The sequence below is a fragment of the Globicephala melas genome, chromosome 15, assembly GCF_963455315.2.
Source record: "Globicephala melas chromosome 15, mGloMel1.2, whole genome shotgun sequence".
Classification (NCBI taxonomy): Eukaryota; Metazoa; Chordata; class Mammalia; order Artiodactyla; family Delphinidae; genus Globicephala; species Globicephala melas.
Window position 1 is genome coordinate 23,506,064 of NC_083328.1, and position 17,362 is coordinate 23,523,425.

At 39.8% G+C, this 17,362-nt stretch overlaps 1 protein-coding gene across 1 annotated transcript in view; it reads left to right on the top strand.

The window, feature by feature from the left end:
• Nucleotides 1–216: 216 nt before the first annotated feature.
• The window catches only part of SMG1 (SMG1 nonsense mediated mRNA decay associated PI3K related kinase), a 97,848-nt gene continuing 80,702 nt past the window's right edge, over nucleotides 217–17,362 (top strand). Inside the window, exon 1 of the mRNA XM_030847169.2 lies at nucleotides 217–579. Coding sequence (XP_030703029.2) covers nucleotides 488–579 — 92 coding nt within the window. The 5' untranslated portion in view covers nucleotides 217–487. The remainder of the gene's footprint in view (nucleotides 580–17,362) is intronic.

The window sequence follows — 17,362 nt, forward strand, 5'->3', positions numbered from 1 at the left end:
GCCCCCGCCCCCGCCCCAGGCCCCGCCCTTCCGATTCGGCCCCGCCCCTCTCCCCTGGCCCGGCGGGCGCCGGCCCCGCCCCTCACTCCCAGCATGCCGTGCGGCAGCGGCGGCGCGGCGGGCGGAGTCGGGAGGTGGGGTAGCCGTGGCTGTGTGAGCTTGAGGATCCGCGGCCACCGCCTCCTCCTCGCTGTTCTCCTCCTCCTGCGCCCCGGCGTCGCGGGCCGCGTACGGCCCTGTAAGAGACGTCGCCTCCCCTTCCTCCACCTCCCTCTCACCGCGCCGCTCCCGCCTCCCAGTCCTGCGCTGCGGGCTCAGGCGGAACCCGGAACGGCCGTCCGCCTCCCCCGCCCTCCGCCGCCTCCTCCTCCTGCTCGGCTTCCTCCTCTGACCCGGGCCGGAGCGGAGTGTCGGCGGCGGCCGGTTCGGGCGGCGACTCGCGCTTCTTCGGGCGGCGGCGCTTGGCCATGTCGTGTCGGGGAAGGTAATGAGCCGCAGAGCCCCGGGGTCTCGGCTGAGCAGCGGCGGCGGCGGCGGCGGCACCAAGTACCCGCGGAGCTGGAATGACTGGCAACCCAGGTGGGTGAGCCGGCGCCCAGCTCGCCGACCCGACCACGGGCCCCGCCTCGGGCGGGCCGAGGCCTAGGACCGCCGGGGTGGGAGGCGCGGCCTAGGCTCTCCACCCTCCTCCCCCCACCCCATCCCCCGCCCCGGGGAACCAGGCGCGGCTTCCTGGGTCCCCTCCCGCCCCGGCCGGGGGAGGAAGGCCGCTGGGAGGCGAGGCCTAAATGCCTCCCCTCTCCCTGCATTTCAACTCGGGGGCTGGAGCCAAGAGCCAGGGCGCCGGGAGAAGGCACTGGCCTAGGAGTTGGGTGAAGGAAGGGGGACCTGGCGGTGGGGGCACTTTTTACTTGCCACCTTGCCCTCAAGTTGGGATATGAGTTGGGGGATCCTGAGAGTACGGGACCCTCTCTGTTACCCATTAACTTCCCTGATCTTTAACCCTTTGAGTCCCCACGTGAAAGATTTCCTTAACTGGGATCCCTTCTGTGACCCCCACGTGTTAATATTAAAAAAACAAAACAAAACCCAGCACTCCAAGGCATTACTCTGACAACAGCGTAGTTGTGGAGCATGAGACTAGATTGTGACTGTGTTAATGGGGCCGACCGACCCTGGTACTAGGAAATGAAGTTTTCCCCAAGTGCAGGGGCAGTTACTCTGGCGGAGAGCAATTCATACCCGGACACTTGTACGGACAGTTGCTTAGAGGAGTAGAGAATTTGATTTGATTTCAGACAGGTTTGGGGCCTAGTTGGAAATGAGTATATGAGGAGGATCGAGTTTTGTTCCCGCCCCCCCGCCCCACCACTTTTTGGCCACCCCGGGCCGATTGCAGGATCTCAGTTGCCCAACCAGGGATGGAACCTGGGCCTCGGTAGTGGAAGCACGGAATCCTAACCACTAGGCCACCAGGAAACTCCCTGCGGAGCATCGACTTCTTAAAAAAAATTAATTTTCGTGTCTTTCTGATTAATCATGGGGCAGTTGTACCTAATTTAGGACTAATTTATTCTTATCTCTCTTACTGAATAAGTGCTTGTAATACTCAAGACTATCTTGGAACTTAGCCCAGCGCCTAGAAGAACTTCCTAAACGTATATAATATTTTGGGGTTAGTTGATTCATGGAGCTCTCATACTTTGAAGCACACTTGCCATATGATTGTCCAGGAACTGGCCAAATAAATGTTAGACAAACACACGTTGTTGGGATGACTTTTGCTTCTTGATGGTTTCATGTAATTCCAGCAGTGTTTGGAAATAATTTGGTAAGATGTTCGAAGGTAACACTTTAATACTTGATAGAAAAATCAAAATACTCTTTTGGCTACTGAGTGGTACACATCTCATTCTGTTTAATATGCCTTCCCAAATCCTGTGTCTGTTGAGATCGGGTGTATATAACTAGGTGACTTTAAAAGTTAATGCCTGAGCCTAGAATTGAGATAAGTAGTTAAAAAAAAAATGTTTTGAAAGCATAGTTTTACTTGTTCTTTACCACTTAGGGTTTATGCCTGCTTTACATAAAATCAGTTAACTAGTTTTGGTATTTTTATCTGTAATTGACATTCTTTTGTATGTTCATTGAAATGTGTGAAATTTGATTTTTTTTTGCATCTAATGAATTAGATGATAAATGAGCTTGAATTTGACATTTGAGAGCTCTTTGACAGTAGATTTTCCATTATTTTTCAGTACTGTGGTCAGCATATGTAAAAGAATGTACACAGTATCCCTTTAGAGGACTAAATAAAGTGCCCTTCACAAATAGTCCTGGAGCTTCTGGAAAAGAATAAGTTGTAGCTTGTGTTTCTAAGTAAATGGAGTAGCCCAGTTGCAGCTATGGGTTGAGATCACCTGGCTTAATTTGACAGGTATGAAGCAGAATGGCTTGTATAGTTGTGGAATATGTACGTGGGTTATTAGTATTGTCTGTTTTTCTTCAAGTACTTTATTTCTTGGCTGTGTGTGGGGGAGGATGTATGCATTCTTGGAAGCTGTGCTGTTTCACAGTCTCAGAACTTATTGCCTAGGTAGACAGATACTGTGAGATGCCCTTGGTTACATGGAGTAACAGTTGATTAGGATGTTGGAAATACTTGACTTTTTTGTAGAGGAAGGAATAGAAAAGTATGGACAGTACGCCATAGCAAAACTTGATTTCTTTGCACTGTTGCCTAATTGTTTTGTTAAATAGCCAATAAAAAACTTCAGGTGTTTGCCAAGTCATAAATTTTCATGAGTTAAATTTGAGGTGGTTATTCTGTACCCTCTTCACTTTAGAAAGGTGACAGACTCCAGTTAACTGACAGAATGGAGCTCGATTTTTCCCCTTGCTTAAATGGGGGTTTGTTTTTCTAAACATCTTCAAATGCAGGCACATTCCGTATGGTTCATCAGAGTCATTTTGGTTTAAAAAAATTTTTTTTTGCCTTTCTGTACCAGTCCTTGTCTGATTTTTTTGGGTTCTATTTTACTAGATTTAGTCTTTTTGAAAAGTAGGATTTAAAAAAGCAATTTTTGCTTGGTTTCTTTTAGTGTTAGTTTGTCAGTTAGTCTGGAAACCGACTGTTGAGTCAATGATGGCCACACCTGATACTTCACACGTATTGACAGGAAGTGTTCCAGGTGGCTGAATAGACTAGTGTCATGTGGCAACAGAGCAAGCCCACCTTTGCTAAAAGCATACCTCTAGCAGAAAGCATTTTCTTCGTTTTCATTCACTGTACTCTCCATTAACTTTTTTTAAAATAAATTTATTTTATTTATGTATTTTTGGCTGCGTTGGGTCTTCGTTGCTGTGCGCGGGCTTTCTCTAGTTGCAGCGAGCGGGGGCTACTCTTCGTTGTGGTGCGTGGGCTTCTCATTGCAGTGGCTTCTCTTGTTGCACAGCACAGGCTCTAGGCGCGCAGGCTCAGTAGTTGCGGCTCGCGGGCTCCAGAGTGCAGGCTCAGTAGTTGTGGCGCACAGGCTTAGTTGCTCTGCGGTATGTGGGATCTTCGCGGACCAGGGCTTGAACCCATGTCCCCTGCATTGGCAGGGGGATTCTCAACTGCTGTGCCACCAGCGCAGCCCCTCCATTAACATCTAAGAATGATTAGGCAAATGAGTGGTTTCATTATTGGCACTAACCAGTCTCTCCTTTTCTTGACTTTATTTTGGGGAGTAATCTTCTGGGTGCACCAATCAAGACAGAGATCAGAATGATTTGTTTTAAAATTAAGTGTATATGGGACTTCCCTGGTGGTCTAGTGGTTAAGACTCCTGGGCTTCCACTGCAGGGAGCCCGGGTCTGATCCCTGTTTGGCGAACTAAGATCCTGCATGCCAGGCGGTGAAGCAAAAAAAAAAAAAGTGTGTAATTTGTTATATTGTTCATTTTAATTCTCCAAGATGACAAGACTGATTTGACATTGGAGTCAAATATAGATTAGTTCAACAAGCAAGAGTGAGCGTTGTCAAATGAAAACACATAATTTTACTTCCACACTTGGGCATCTTAAGACTTTATTCGTTTAACAGATATATCTTGGGTATCTTACTGTGCCCAATGTTAAGATCTTTCTACAGTTCTAAAAGGATGAAACTGTATATTAAAGACAGCTTCTATTTTTGGTAAAATGTAGACAGATTGAAGTTCTCACAAGTACAAATACCTTCATTCTCCATTGTCACAGACCAAAAGATGGGGAAGAGGGCTGTGAAGATAGAAAAGCCAAAAACTAGTATGTCTGACATTGTGAGAAGCTGGATTTTTGAAACTAGAGTTGTCTATTCAGCCTTTTATGAGTCTGTACTGTCTGATGTCCATAGGTGCATAATATAGTGAAATACATAAAGGGTGAAATTAAGTGGAGTTACATATTTTATAACTATAAATAGAGCTTTAGTTAAACAGAATTTAATGGTTGCCAATTCTGTACCACAGATTTTCATGTACATTAAGGAGTTCCAGATAATTGTGTATGGGTGTTTAATTTGGGGGGAAAGTTTATTTTTTCCATTATAGAATAAAATATATTCCTTATGAAACATATGGCAATTTTATCTTTAAATTGAACCCTTTTCCCCCTTCTGTTGTGGTTCCTTTTTAAGTTGGGAGTATAACTGAAGGGTTTTTTAAATAATAGGAGATTGTGAAATATTCTAATTCAATGAAAATATTCTAATTCAGGAAATAGTGATCCTGTAGGGATTTTTATGACTAATAGAGCTACTGTCTTTAAGGAGATTATCGGTTAGTATGGGGGATAAGAAAGGGCTTTGTAAAAGGTAAAGCAGTATATGGATATTAATTGTGATATAATTCTTGGTAAAATTCTTTTTATATGTAGTTTACAGTTTAAAACTTGGAGAGTCAGAGGAGGGAAAGCTGTATAGTTGAGTAGGGGGCAGTGGGACCATGAAATTGATCTGTTCTATTTTGACAGTAAATTTGGGGGGGGGATCAAAAAATAGAAGAAAGCAGGGAAATGGCAAAATGCAAGTTGTCCTTGGTAAAATGTTACCAGTTTGGTTAGAAGGATGGGGTATTTGTGAGGTGTGATACAAATAAGAGATGAAGCTTAAGAGCTGGAGTGGGGCTGTATTGTAGGTCTTGAATCATACTGGACGTGTTTGGAATGACTTTAGGGAACTACTGAAGTTTTACCAGCATGGAAGTGGCGTAATTGAGGAAGATTAAAATTAGTTGTGTGTGTGTGTATGTGTGTGTGTGTGTGTGTGTGTGTGTGTGTGTGTGTGTAACCACAGTAGGAGGCAGTTGGAACAGTCTAGACAAGAGACTGTTGAGGACCTGAATATTGTTTATAATTCATGGTTTAAATTCAGACAAAAGTATTCAGCTCAATATATGGAATTTCCATAAGCAAGAGCCCCTTATTTGTTATCTGGTGTTGATTGAGGGTGATCACTAAAGTGATACTTTTTATCTGCTCACACTACAATTCAGGTTAGGACACTTACATTATATAGGATGATCATATACACAAAATGGAGTGTGGTTGATGGTTTTTTTTTTTTTTTTTTTTTGAACACTGAGTTCTCACAACTTTTAAATTTAGGCTTTCCTGCTTTCACTGCTTGGCACTTGCTTACTTGATTTTCTTTCCCAATCCTAATCACCTAAAATAAATCCCTGAGGCGGCTTTCAGTGGACCTCCCTTTATAGATTCACACAAGCTGTCATTTGTTTGGTGTCTCTTCATATTGTTTTCTGCTTACCTGTCTTTGACTATCTTAAAGTTTTCTCAGAATCCATTTTATTTTGGGGACTAGAAAATAAAACACATCCCCTCTTGTTTAGAGGTCTAACAGTGAAGGTTGCAGACATTTTGTGGTTTAATTCCTGTATGAAATACTCCAGCTTATTACTTTTTTTAATGTAGAATATAACCTATTAAATTTTTAGGGAGACATTTGTGTTCTTTTTTTTAAATTGAGGTATAACTGACATACAACATATTAGTTTCAGGTGTATGTATATGTTTTTATTATGTTCTGCTCCATCTTATATTAGTTGACGGTACTTTTTCTCTCTTAGTTGAATTGTTTTTTGAACTTGTTACTTTTTTGAGATAAAATTTATCCATGTATAGGTCTTAAGTTGAGTGATTTTTGACAAATGTATACACCTGTGTAACCATAATCCTGATCAAGATACAGATACACAATGACTTTGCAGTTGGATAACTTCCCTTCCCACTGCACCCACCCACCCCCAAAAAAAACAAAAACCCTGGCAGAGTGTACATGTGGATCTTACCTTAAAAGTTATTATAGACAGGAAATTTTTGAATATTATCTTATGATTTATTACCAACTTATGGTTTCTGAAGATTGATAACCTCGTCATCTTCAACATAGTTCTGTTATTCCTCTTTTGCTATAAACAAACTTGGGATATCTGAAGATCCTTGTGAAAACAGTTTCAGATGGTGGATCCACTGTTAACCTTTTCAGGCATTTGAGTCCTGGAACACAGAGGAGCTCTCCTAAGTTTGTTGGCTAAATTTATTCCTGTGAACTACAGGTTCACGGACTTTTCTCTTCCCTCTTGAACCTACCGTTGGTAGCTCTGTTTTTTTGTCCTCTCCCCAACCTAAACATTGCACTTCCCTTAAGATCCTTACCCTACCCTCTGCCCTCTGTGATCTTTCCAAATCTTGGTACAGGTCTACAATGAAAGGGAACTGTGCTTATCACTTCAACCTTTTTTTGTTCTCCCAACTAGTTTGTCCCTGAAGGCTGAGCCTGTCATTTTCTCTACTGTTCTGTGTACTTAGCCTAAAGCACTCCCCAAACTCATTTCTGTCTTAAGGGCCTTTGCAAGTCCTGTTTTTGCTGTGTAGCTACTGCATAGATTGTTCTTCTCAGAGTGCTTGACCTGGGTGTTTTCATGCTATCTCAGCCTAAGTGCACCCCCTCAGTGAGAAGCACCAGGCTTCTCTAATAACACTCACTATCTGAGTTTTTTTGTGTGTGTCTTCCCCAGTAAGACATAACCTTTATGTATGCATGCATTGTATAATGGTTTTACTTCTGTATCCCTTCTTCCCTACCAGTGCGTCAATAAATAGTAAACACTCTAAATTTGAGTGTCCTTTCTCAAGTAAATACATGAAAATGGAATTCTGCAAGTTTGTTTTTGTGTTTAGAGTTAACTGCAGGGCTTAGAACACTGTAACTGTAGGAGGCATTTTGAGAGGAACTGTTCCTTGTACAGCAGCTCGGTTAGCCGGAGGCAGCAACTTAAGTAAGGTGATTGTACAGGTTCAAAGGGACAATGTTCTAGTGGACTGAGGTGACCAGATCAGACTATGGCCATTTAAGATTCATAGGTTTTATCCATCTTGAAGAAATACTCTGCTCACATAAAGTTAATTTATACATTGACAGTTTATCCCATATCTGTTGTATCTATTTGTACATTATTTAAACAGTCTAATCACCAAAAAGTTAAGCACTGGGTGGGTTGAGCCTCTTTTGACATTCCATTAGAAGGCCTGAGGAAACAAACCTCTTGCCAGTTGTATGCCTGCTGATTGGGGAATGACTGAAATCCAAAATTTCCAGAATCAACAGGTTTCTTTCATAGTGAATTACTTCTTTCATATTAATCTTCATACCCTTTGAAAAAAGGAGATTGTATTCCTGTTAGAAATCATTCCTTAGGAAGTTAATGTTGCTATTCATAGCGTGTCTAGGATCTCATGTTTATTATTTAAAAACCTGTTACAGACTTTTTGTGTTTATTACTTAAAAATCTTTTTCAAAAGAGGAGTTTCTGGGGAATTCCCTGGTAGTCCAGTGGTTTGGCGCTTTCACTGCCAGGGCCTGGGTTTGATCCCTGGAGGGGGAACTAAGACCCTACAAACCACACAGCCCGCCCCACCTCCCCCCTCCCCCCAAAAGAGGAATTTCTGGCTTCCCTGGTGGTGCAGTGGGTTAAGAATCCGCCTGCCAATGCAGGGGACACGGGTCTGAGCCCAGTCCCGGAAGATCCCACATGCCGCGGAGCAAGTAAGCCCATGTGCCACAACTGCTGAGCCTGCGCTCTAGGGCTCGTGAGCCACAATTACTGAAGCCGTGGTGCCTAGAGCCGGTGCACCGCAATGAGAAACCACCGCAATGAGAGTCCTGTGTGCTGCAACTAGACAAAAACCCGCGCACAGCAACAAAGCCCCAATGCAGCCAAGAATAAATAAAATAAAATAAATAAATTTAAAAAAAAAAGAGTTTCTGGTATCAGAATTGTAGATTGCTTTTTGGTATGGAACTTACTAAATTCTGCTATTTCTTTGTTTATAAGGAAAGGCACTACTTTTTTCCTTTACCCTTTTTATCATCAATAAAGCACCTCAGCAGTGCTCTTATAGGTCCACAAGAAAATTATTACAAGCTCTGCAGTGGCCTAAGGTAATTATATGTATATGTGTGCAGATTTTTTAAAAAAATTGTTGAACTTAGTATTTACTAGATTTTTATTTTTGGGTGGCATCTAATGTATTAATACCTTTTCTGCTGATTAGGCAAAAGCCTTCACTAATAAGCATGTCTTGGACTATATAGTGACATGTATTAGTTTTTCCTCTGTATATGACAGCATTGGCAACAATCTTGTTTTTTACTGAAGTTCTTTGAATTAAAATTTTCCCTCTTATTTAAATTTAATTGAAAAATTATCTTTACTGTCTCCTCTTTAGCATTTTAATCTTCTGATTTAAAAAGATGTGTGTATATGGAGTGTGTGTGTTTGAAATTTTAACTTTCATCTTGGAATATTTAGTTCTTTGAAGCAACCTATGACTCTTGCTATCCTGCCTCTTAAGGGTCTCCCTAGTTTATATTCCTAGTAATATGGACCCTGGAATCCTTGTCTGAAATATATCACTTTATTTCCAGTCTCTTTGCTTTGATTCTGACACTGGAAATTCAGACTCATTGCCCTAATGACAGAGTGTATGTTGACTTCCTGCAGTTTGCCAGAAATTAGGCAGAAAAATCTATTAATTTGAGGAAAAATGTCAGACTTTTTGTCTGTTCTCTGTAGAATGGGACTCTCTTCTGATTTGATGATTAAAAAGATCCAAAGATGATCACCAGTATCACATAGTATTGTACAGATGAATTAATGCATATTTAATTGGAAAGAAAACACATCCTGGATTTTCTTTCCTAAAAAGATTGATTGTTTTTCTTCCTGTCCTTATATTCTTTTGATAAATTTGAAGAAAAATGAAAATGGTTTTCCAGAAGTAAGACAATGAACCTTGAGATTTAGTGTCTATTCATTAGTCTGGTTTAGAGGAATCTACCCTGAGGTACAGTTTGTATTGTTTTTGAAGGACTTGAGTTAGAATTCTGTTATAAGTGATTAATTGTCATTATTTGAAATATTGATGTAATTTTCATATGTGGTATCTTGTTCCTTTTTTGAAAATACTGAAACTAAAGATGAACTTATGCTTAATAAAAGTGTGTTGGGGGTGGTAATCAATTGACTGACTATAAGACAAAGTTTTGTAAAAGCAGCCTTTTATTTAATTAAAGTGGCCTATCTTGTATAGTTACTATAATGCTAGTATTCCCTGTGTTTTTATTGTAATCTTATTGAAGATGTGAAAATTACACCACAGTGCTCTTCTCCCTGCTCTTTTAGTCCATTTAAAAATCCACTTGTTGTCTTACTATAATTACATTGGAGAAGTTAGAAGTAGAACCAGAGTGTTTTAGATTCTTCTCTAAGGTATATTTATTTTTAAGAATGTGTGCATTTTTAGTTTTGATCCTTTACAAATATTTGTCTTAGGAGAGGCTGGGGTCATGAAAATAGCAATGGACTAAGAATGGGAAGACAGAGGTCTTTTGTACTGACGTTACCAGCTGTCCCTCTGAGGAGGGATGCATTCCCTAAGACGCAGGGTTGTGAGGGTTAAAGATAAAGTTTGGGAAATTACTTTCAAAACTGTAAAATGCTATACAAATGATATTTATTTTGTCACATCTGAATCAAATTTGGAATTTTAAAGAACCTCCCTCTTTTATCTCTTCCTCAAAAAGTTAGAATTTACTACACACATGCACCCACGCTCTAGTTCAAATTTCATTTTTCTCTTCTAGAACTCTGAGTACCTAGAATGTGTGTGTGTGTATGTGTGTGTGGTAACTTCTAAAAGTTTCATGAAGGGCATTTATGTCAAGTGTCTTAGAGGATATATGACTGGAAGCTCATATAATTGTTAAATTTCTATTAGGTATGGCATTTGCCATCCTTAGTATAATAGTGGCTTTTCTTTTTACATTTTCTACTTATAGGCTTCTAGAATGAAAATTTCCATTAGGCTATCATCCTGTTTCAAGTTGGCCAATGAGGAATTTGACTGTAGGTCTGCATCATTCTTTATTATTTTTTCTATATATCTTATAATTCACACTTTAAGAACTTGATACCAGTTGAAATTGTGAGACAACAAAAATAATCTAATCTTTCTGACTGCATTTATTGTAGGGCAGGTGCAAATGGAATTAAATAGAGACAGGGTAGGTTAAAAGGTAGCTTGTACCTTGCTTAACTTGCATTATACAGTTGGAATTTAAAAACTGATTCTTATAAGAACATCAGTTGAATGCTGCATTGCGTTTTCTCCCCTACTCTAGTACGTATGTATGTTTGTTTTAAAGGGAGTAGGGAAATCATGGAATCATGGAAAGGATAGCCTCTGGCAATGTAATAGTTTGAAATACATAAAAAAAGAAGAACCACATACATCTTCTAAACAGATAGGAATTAATGAAATTTTGTATCATTACGTAGTGTATATACAGTATTAAGCTTTCATGAGATTTTGGTACTATTTTACATTGTAGCACTATAAATTTACTCAAAATGGGTAAATACTGCCTCCTAAGGAACTTCATATCTAGAAACATTGATTTTTCTCTTCCGTTTTAAAGTTCTTATTTTATACCACTTAAATCGATCTGATACAAGTGTGTTTAGTGTAAAATATAACAAAAGAAAGAGATAGGGTTTGTATAGGCCTTTTGAGTTTGTATAGGCCTTTTGAGTTTAAAGTGGCTTAAGTGATGATTTTGAACTGTTTCATAGCTTTCTCAAACTTATAGCTAAATACTTTAAATACCTCAGTGTATTTCTGGCCACTGCTGAGCACAGTTGGAGTGCTGTTTCTTGGCGCTTGATTGCTGCTTACTAGAATATTTCAATAACTACCCCAAACTGTCTTCATTTAATAAATATTTCTGCAGTTAGAAGAGTAATCTGGTTTTTGTGAAAAATGTCTTCCTTTCCCAACTATTTGATTTAGGAGCCCATGTCTTTTGAGATTTATCTATGAGACATTTTTATTTGTTTATGTTTAAGCAGGGGAGGATATGGCTGTTCAAGATCACCTCTGAAAAAGAGGTTCCAATGCTTAAGTAGGAGGGTTTACCATACATACTTTACCATGATACCACTGACTACAGGTAGTATGTTTCTTTACCAGTTTGGTGTTTAATAGTGTTATTTCCTACCCCAGGATACCTAAGGAGATAGGTCCTAAAGGAGTTACTGGACATGTTGAAAGGAGTCAGAGTCCATTTAAAAATCCATTTGCTGTCTTCGTATAATTATGTTGGTAAAGTTAGAAATAGAACCAAGTGTTTTAGATTTCTCTCTAAGGTGTATTTATTTGTTTAAGAGGGTTGGGCTTGGGGGTCATGTGTCTGATTTGAGAATGGCCTAAAGATATTTCTGGTAATGTCTTCCTCTGTTGAGAATCATGTGTGGAATATGAAAATCAGTGTCTTTTCCCTACTTGCCATTATATTTAAGATGTGTTACATGTTAAGGGGTGCATGTTAGAATATTGCTTTTTCGATGCCCACATCCTTGACTCTGCCCAGGATTTGTAGGGTATACCATACCATTGTGGCAGTAGAGCCTAACTTGGTAATAGTTTTCTTTAAAAATACCTGTGTCTAAATTGCCTAGTATTTACTTTTTCTTGATGTGTTACAAGTGATTTTTGGCAACCACATCATTTTTCTTGACCTGTAAAAAAAAAAAAAAGTGGTAATGATGTTATCTGTTACACAGTACATATTTGTACCACAGTGCTTTTTTGGATTATTTTTAAAGGGAAAATTTAAAATATGTAATTGTTAGAGAATCTCACAAGCATGTTAGTCCCTTGGGTGTATGCTTGAGTCTATTAGTCAGAGGAACTTTATCAGAATAACTCTACAGTCGTTATTTGCCTGTTTTCAGGACTTTTGATTTTTATTTACTTATTTGTTTGTTTTGGCCCCCCCCACCCCAGTTTTCAGGACTTTTTATGTTTTTAAATATTTATTTATTTGGTTGTGGTGGGATCTTCGTTGCAGCGTGTGGAATCTTTTAGATGCGGCTGCAGGATCTTCAGTTGCGGCATGCAAACTCTTAGTTGCGGAATGTGGAATCTAGTTCCCTGACCAGGGATCAAACCCCGGCCCCCTGCATTGGGAGTGCAGAGCTTTAGTCACTGGACCATCAGGGAAGTCCCCAGGACTTTTTAAAAGATGGTCGCACACATTTCTTATATTATAAAACACTCTGCCCTATCCTTGATTAGAGTCCCCCTCTGGTCTCAAGACTTCGTTTTAGGATTTCTTTAGTGTTTAACTCTTAGTGATTCTTAATCTTCTGTGTCCTAAGTGGCTATGTTTGGCATATAACTGGAGAGTCTGCGTGAAGGTGAGGGGGTGGGACATGTTTCTTGGTAGACTTTCAGTCTTTTTGTCCTTCCTCTACTAGGGAGGTCACGCAGTAAGAGATTTCCTTTCAATCTTGGCATTTTCCCAGGCCGAATGGGATGTTTCTAAAGTACTTCCAGGACTTGCTGACAAAAGAGGAAGATAAGGGATGCAAATGGTAGCTGAAGCAGGGTTTTATTTAAGGCTGTAAACTAGCTTGGGTTAAAAATAAAGGTCAGGGCTTCCCTGGTGGCGCAGTGGTTGAGAGTCTGCCTGCCGATGCAGGGGACACGGGTTCGTGCCCCGGTCCGGGAAGATCCCACATGCCGCGGAGCGGCTGGGCCCGTGAGCCATGGCCGCTGAGCCTGCGTGTCCGTGTCCGGAGCCTGCTCCGCGCGGGAGAGGCCACACAACAGTGAGAGGCCCGCATTACCACAAAATAAATAAATAAATAAATAAATAAAGGTCAGAAGAAAGTGAGTCCAGTTAACGTGGTGCCTTAGATTCGGAAGCCTTCAGGTGAACAATTATTTAGCATTAACAAAATTGGTTTTTTTTGTTAAATGCTGAAAATTGAATTCACATCTGTATTGGAGATTAAAAGCATACCACCTTTTATCAATATTCTTAATGCCTAGTAAGAAATGAATTTATGCCAGATGAGGTACAGAACCTCATAATACTTAAATACGTGAAATAAATTAGAAGTGGACTGCCTGTCTCTCTCTCAGGCAATGATTTTTCTGATTTTGCCAGCGACAGTGCTTTGACTCTTTAAATTTTTTATGAAAGCTATCAAAATGGATAGGTAATAAAATATTAGGAATTTACAGGGTGTTTCTTTTTTAAAAAAATAAAGTGCTATAAGGACTTATCTCAGGCATTTCTCAAGCATTGCTGAAGAGTAAAATTACTATCTTGCTAGAAATTTGGAACTTTTTTACTATTAGTCTAGGTAACAGTTGTCTTTTACTGGTTTAAGTGCACTGTTTTGTTTCTTTCTGTACCTTGGCTAGGTTAATCCTTCCCTAGCTTAAAGTTCCAGCTCTCATGCCTGATTAATTCAGACACTGACAGTCTTTGGTTTCATTGGAGAGCATCCAGTGCTACGTTTTTGCTTTTCCATTGAGAATGGCTACAAAATATGGCAGGCAATATAAGACATGAAATATCGAATTATTAAAAATAAATCAATGTTCTTTTACTTTTATACCTTTACTGTAAAGAAACATACTCTTTCCTATATGTCAGATTTATTGAGGTTTAGTTTATATGCTGTAGAGTTCTTTGAGTTTTGAGGAATGCAGATAGTATTGTAACCATGAGCACCACAATCACGCTGTAAATAGTTCCATCATATCTTCCCTTCCCCCACCCCAAGTTTCCTTGCTCCCTTTTGTAGTCAACTTCTCTCAGCCCTTGGTAACTGGTCTTTTTTCCCCTATAATTTTGTCTTTTGAAGAATGTCATAAATAAGGTTTTAAAAAATTGTTGTAAAATACACATAAAATTTACCATTTTACAATTCAGTGGTATTACGTACATTCATAACATGTGCAACCGTGACCACAATCTAGTTCCAGAACTTTTTATCACCCCAAGTGGAAACCCAGTATCAATTAAGCGGTCACTCCCCATTTTCCCCTCTTCCCAGCACCTGGCAACCACAAATCTATTTTCTCTGTGGATTTGCCTATTCTGGATATTTCATGTAAATGGAATCATGTAATATGTAACCTTTTGTGTCAGACCTCTTTGACTTAGTATAACATTTTCAAGGGTCATCCGTGTTATAGTAGGTATGGCTGAATAATCATCTGTTGTATACCACATTTTGTTTATTCATTCATCCTTTGATGGGCATTTGAGTTTCTATCTTTTGGCTATTGTGAATAGTATTGTGGTGAACATACACCTAGAAGTTTTTGTTTGAACATTTGTTTTCAGTTCTTTTGGGCATATACCTGGGAGTGGATTTGCTAGATCATGTGGTAATTCTATGTTTAACTTTTTGAGGAACTGCCAAACTGTTTTCTGAAGTCCTTTGTACCATTTTACATTCTTATCAGTGATGTACGAGGGTTCCAATTTCTCCACCTCTCACAACATATTCCATTAAAATTTTTTTGGCTATTCTAGTGGGTGTGGTTTCTGTTTGTGGTTTTGATTTGCATTTTCCTATTCACTAATAAAGTTGAGCAACTTTTCATGTGTTAATTGGCCATTTGTGTGTCTTCGGAGAGATGTATCAATTCAGGTCTTTTGCCCATTTTTAAATTGGATTGTCTTTTTGTTGAGTTATAGGAGTTCTTTGTATATTTTGGATACTAGACACTTCTCTTATGAGGTATATGATTTGCAAGTATTTTCTTTGGTTTTATGAGTGGTCTTTTCATTTGATAGTGTCCTTTGCACAAAAATAAATAAGACTTCTAAAATGCATATTAAGTAGAATTTAAAAATTTGGAATCATTTAAATATATTACCGAAGCCATCCGTTTCTATTACTGGCTTCTTTTTTGTGTTCAGAGAAGTTATTATTAAGATCATATGCATAGACCATATTTTAGTTATGTAAAGTTTTACCTTAGAAGACAAAATTTTTACTTAAATAATCACAATGGATTTTGATCCAAGGTCATCTTCTACTCAGTTCCCCACCCCTCTCCATGCAGCAACCACTATATTGTTTTCCTTTCCTTATGAAAGGTGTGTGGTATTAGATAATACAGTATCTCTGCCTTCAATACTAGCATCTTTTCAAACTAGTGGGCAAATTGAAGCTAGTATATAACTACTAAAGTGCAAGCTAGTGTGGTTCTCTCTTTGAGTGTTGTAAGAGTTTGAAGAAGGGGCTGAATGATGGGATTTTTATTTTATGTTTTTTCTGAAAGCACAGAACATTTTATACTCCTAATTGGAACTTATACTAACAGTTCTTTTTTTTCTAGATTGTAAATTCTTAGAGGGTTGGAACTATCTTACTTAGTTCGCCTTTTGGAGTCATTACTCCAAGTTAGTGCTCTTGTTGTAGAACATAACCAAGAAAATATTGTTGATTAGGGAGTATGGGTTCTAGGTTGAATGTTGAAGAAAACTTAGTGTTGGGTTAGGTTAGGGGACTGCATTCCAGTGTCAAGAGAAAGGCCTCAATTGTGAGAATAGGCAATCATTTAGTCAACAACTAATTTGTGTGCCATCAAGGCAATGAGGGGTACAATGATAAGCAACGCTAACAGGCTCTTGCCCTTTTGGAATTTACAGTCTCCTGGCAGAACACAGTTAAATAAGCTTCTCAAATGGTGTAAGAGCTAAGGGAACTATTAGGTTCTCTGGAAGCACTTATATAGCAGGGACTCCTAGTCACCCTCAGGGGAATCAGAAACTTTGTGAAGGAAAGCTGAAGCTTGAAGGACATTGAAAAATTAGCTAGGGTTGGCAAGTGCTGAGGACAAGGCTGTTCCAGGCAGACGAGCTGAGCAAGGTGACTGAAAAATTGGGATGGATGGAGCATAGAATGTAAAAGGATTACAAGAGTGTGGAGAGTTAGCTGAAAAGGGAAGTAAGGTACATAAGATGATAAAGGGCAGTGGGAGGACATCAGATTTGTGTTTCATAAGAATTATTTTTGTTGCACTGTGGAGGAGAAGTGGGAGAGAGGTGAGAATTGGAGGTGGGAAACATACTGTGTCTGACTGGCCAAATAGTGCCATTTATTGGAAAATACCTGATGGTGGTACCATTTATTAAAATGGGGGTTCCAGGAAGAAAGGAGCCAGTTGTGTTTGAGGCATTAGAACATTAAGATTGTTTTTTTAAACAGTTGGGTTTATAGGTCTGGACCTCAGAGTGGACATCTATGATGGAGGCCTGGATTTGGGAGTCGATGTCATATAGGTGATAAGTACTGCCATCGGCATGGATTGCGGGAGAGAGTACAAAGTGAGATGCATAGAGGGCCTGTGGTCAAGCTTTGAGAAACTCCAAGATTTAGTATTTGGTAGAGGAGGCTGAGCAAGCCTTCAGAGGTTCCTGAAAAAGCAGAACCAGAGAGGCAGCAAGAAATACAGACTATAACATACTATAAGCCAAAGGAAGGGAAGAATCTGGTTACTTTGAATTCTCAGGATCTGAGCCCAAGTTATTGTAAGGATTTTAAAAAGAAGTTTTCATTCAGCCCACCTCATTCCTCTGTAAGGCACCTTTGTGTAGGCCACAGCCTGCTCAACCCTGCTCAGAAGCCCTGTGAAAACCTGCTATGAGAGGATGAGTAAGAAGCAGCCTGGAGTATATCTTGCTTTTATCAACCTGGAGGTCTTAGTTGGTTTTGCCAAAAGTGATAGGGCAGAAGTTGGATTGGTGTAGCTGGAGGAGCTAGTGGAGGTAAAGAAATGATACAGCGAGTAGAGACAATTCTTAGTGTGACTGCAAAGAGCAAGGGCAGATTGTTTAGTTGGAGGGATGTGGAATTGATGGACTTTTTCTGTTTTTGGGGAGTTTTTTTTGTTTCTTTTTTTTTTGCGCTACGCGGGCCTCTCACTGCCATGGCCTCTCCCGTTGCGGAGC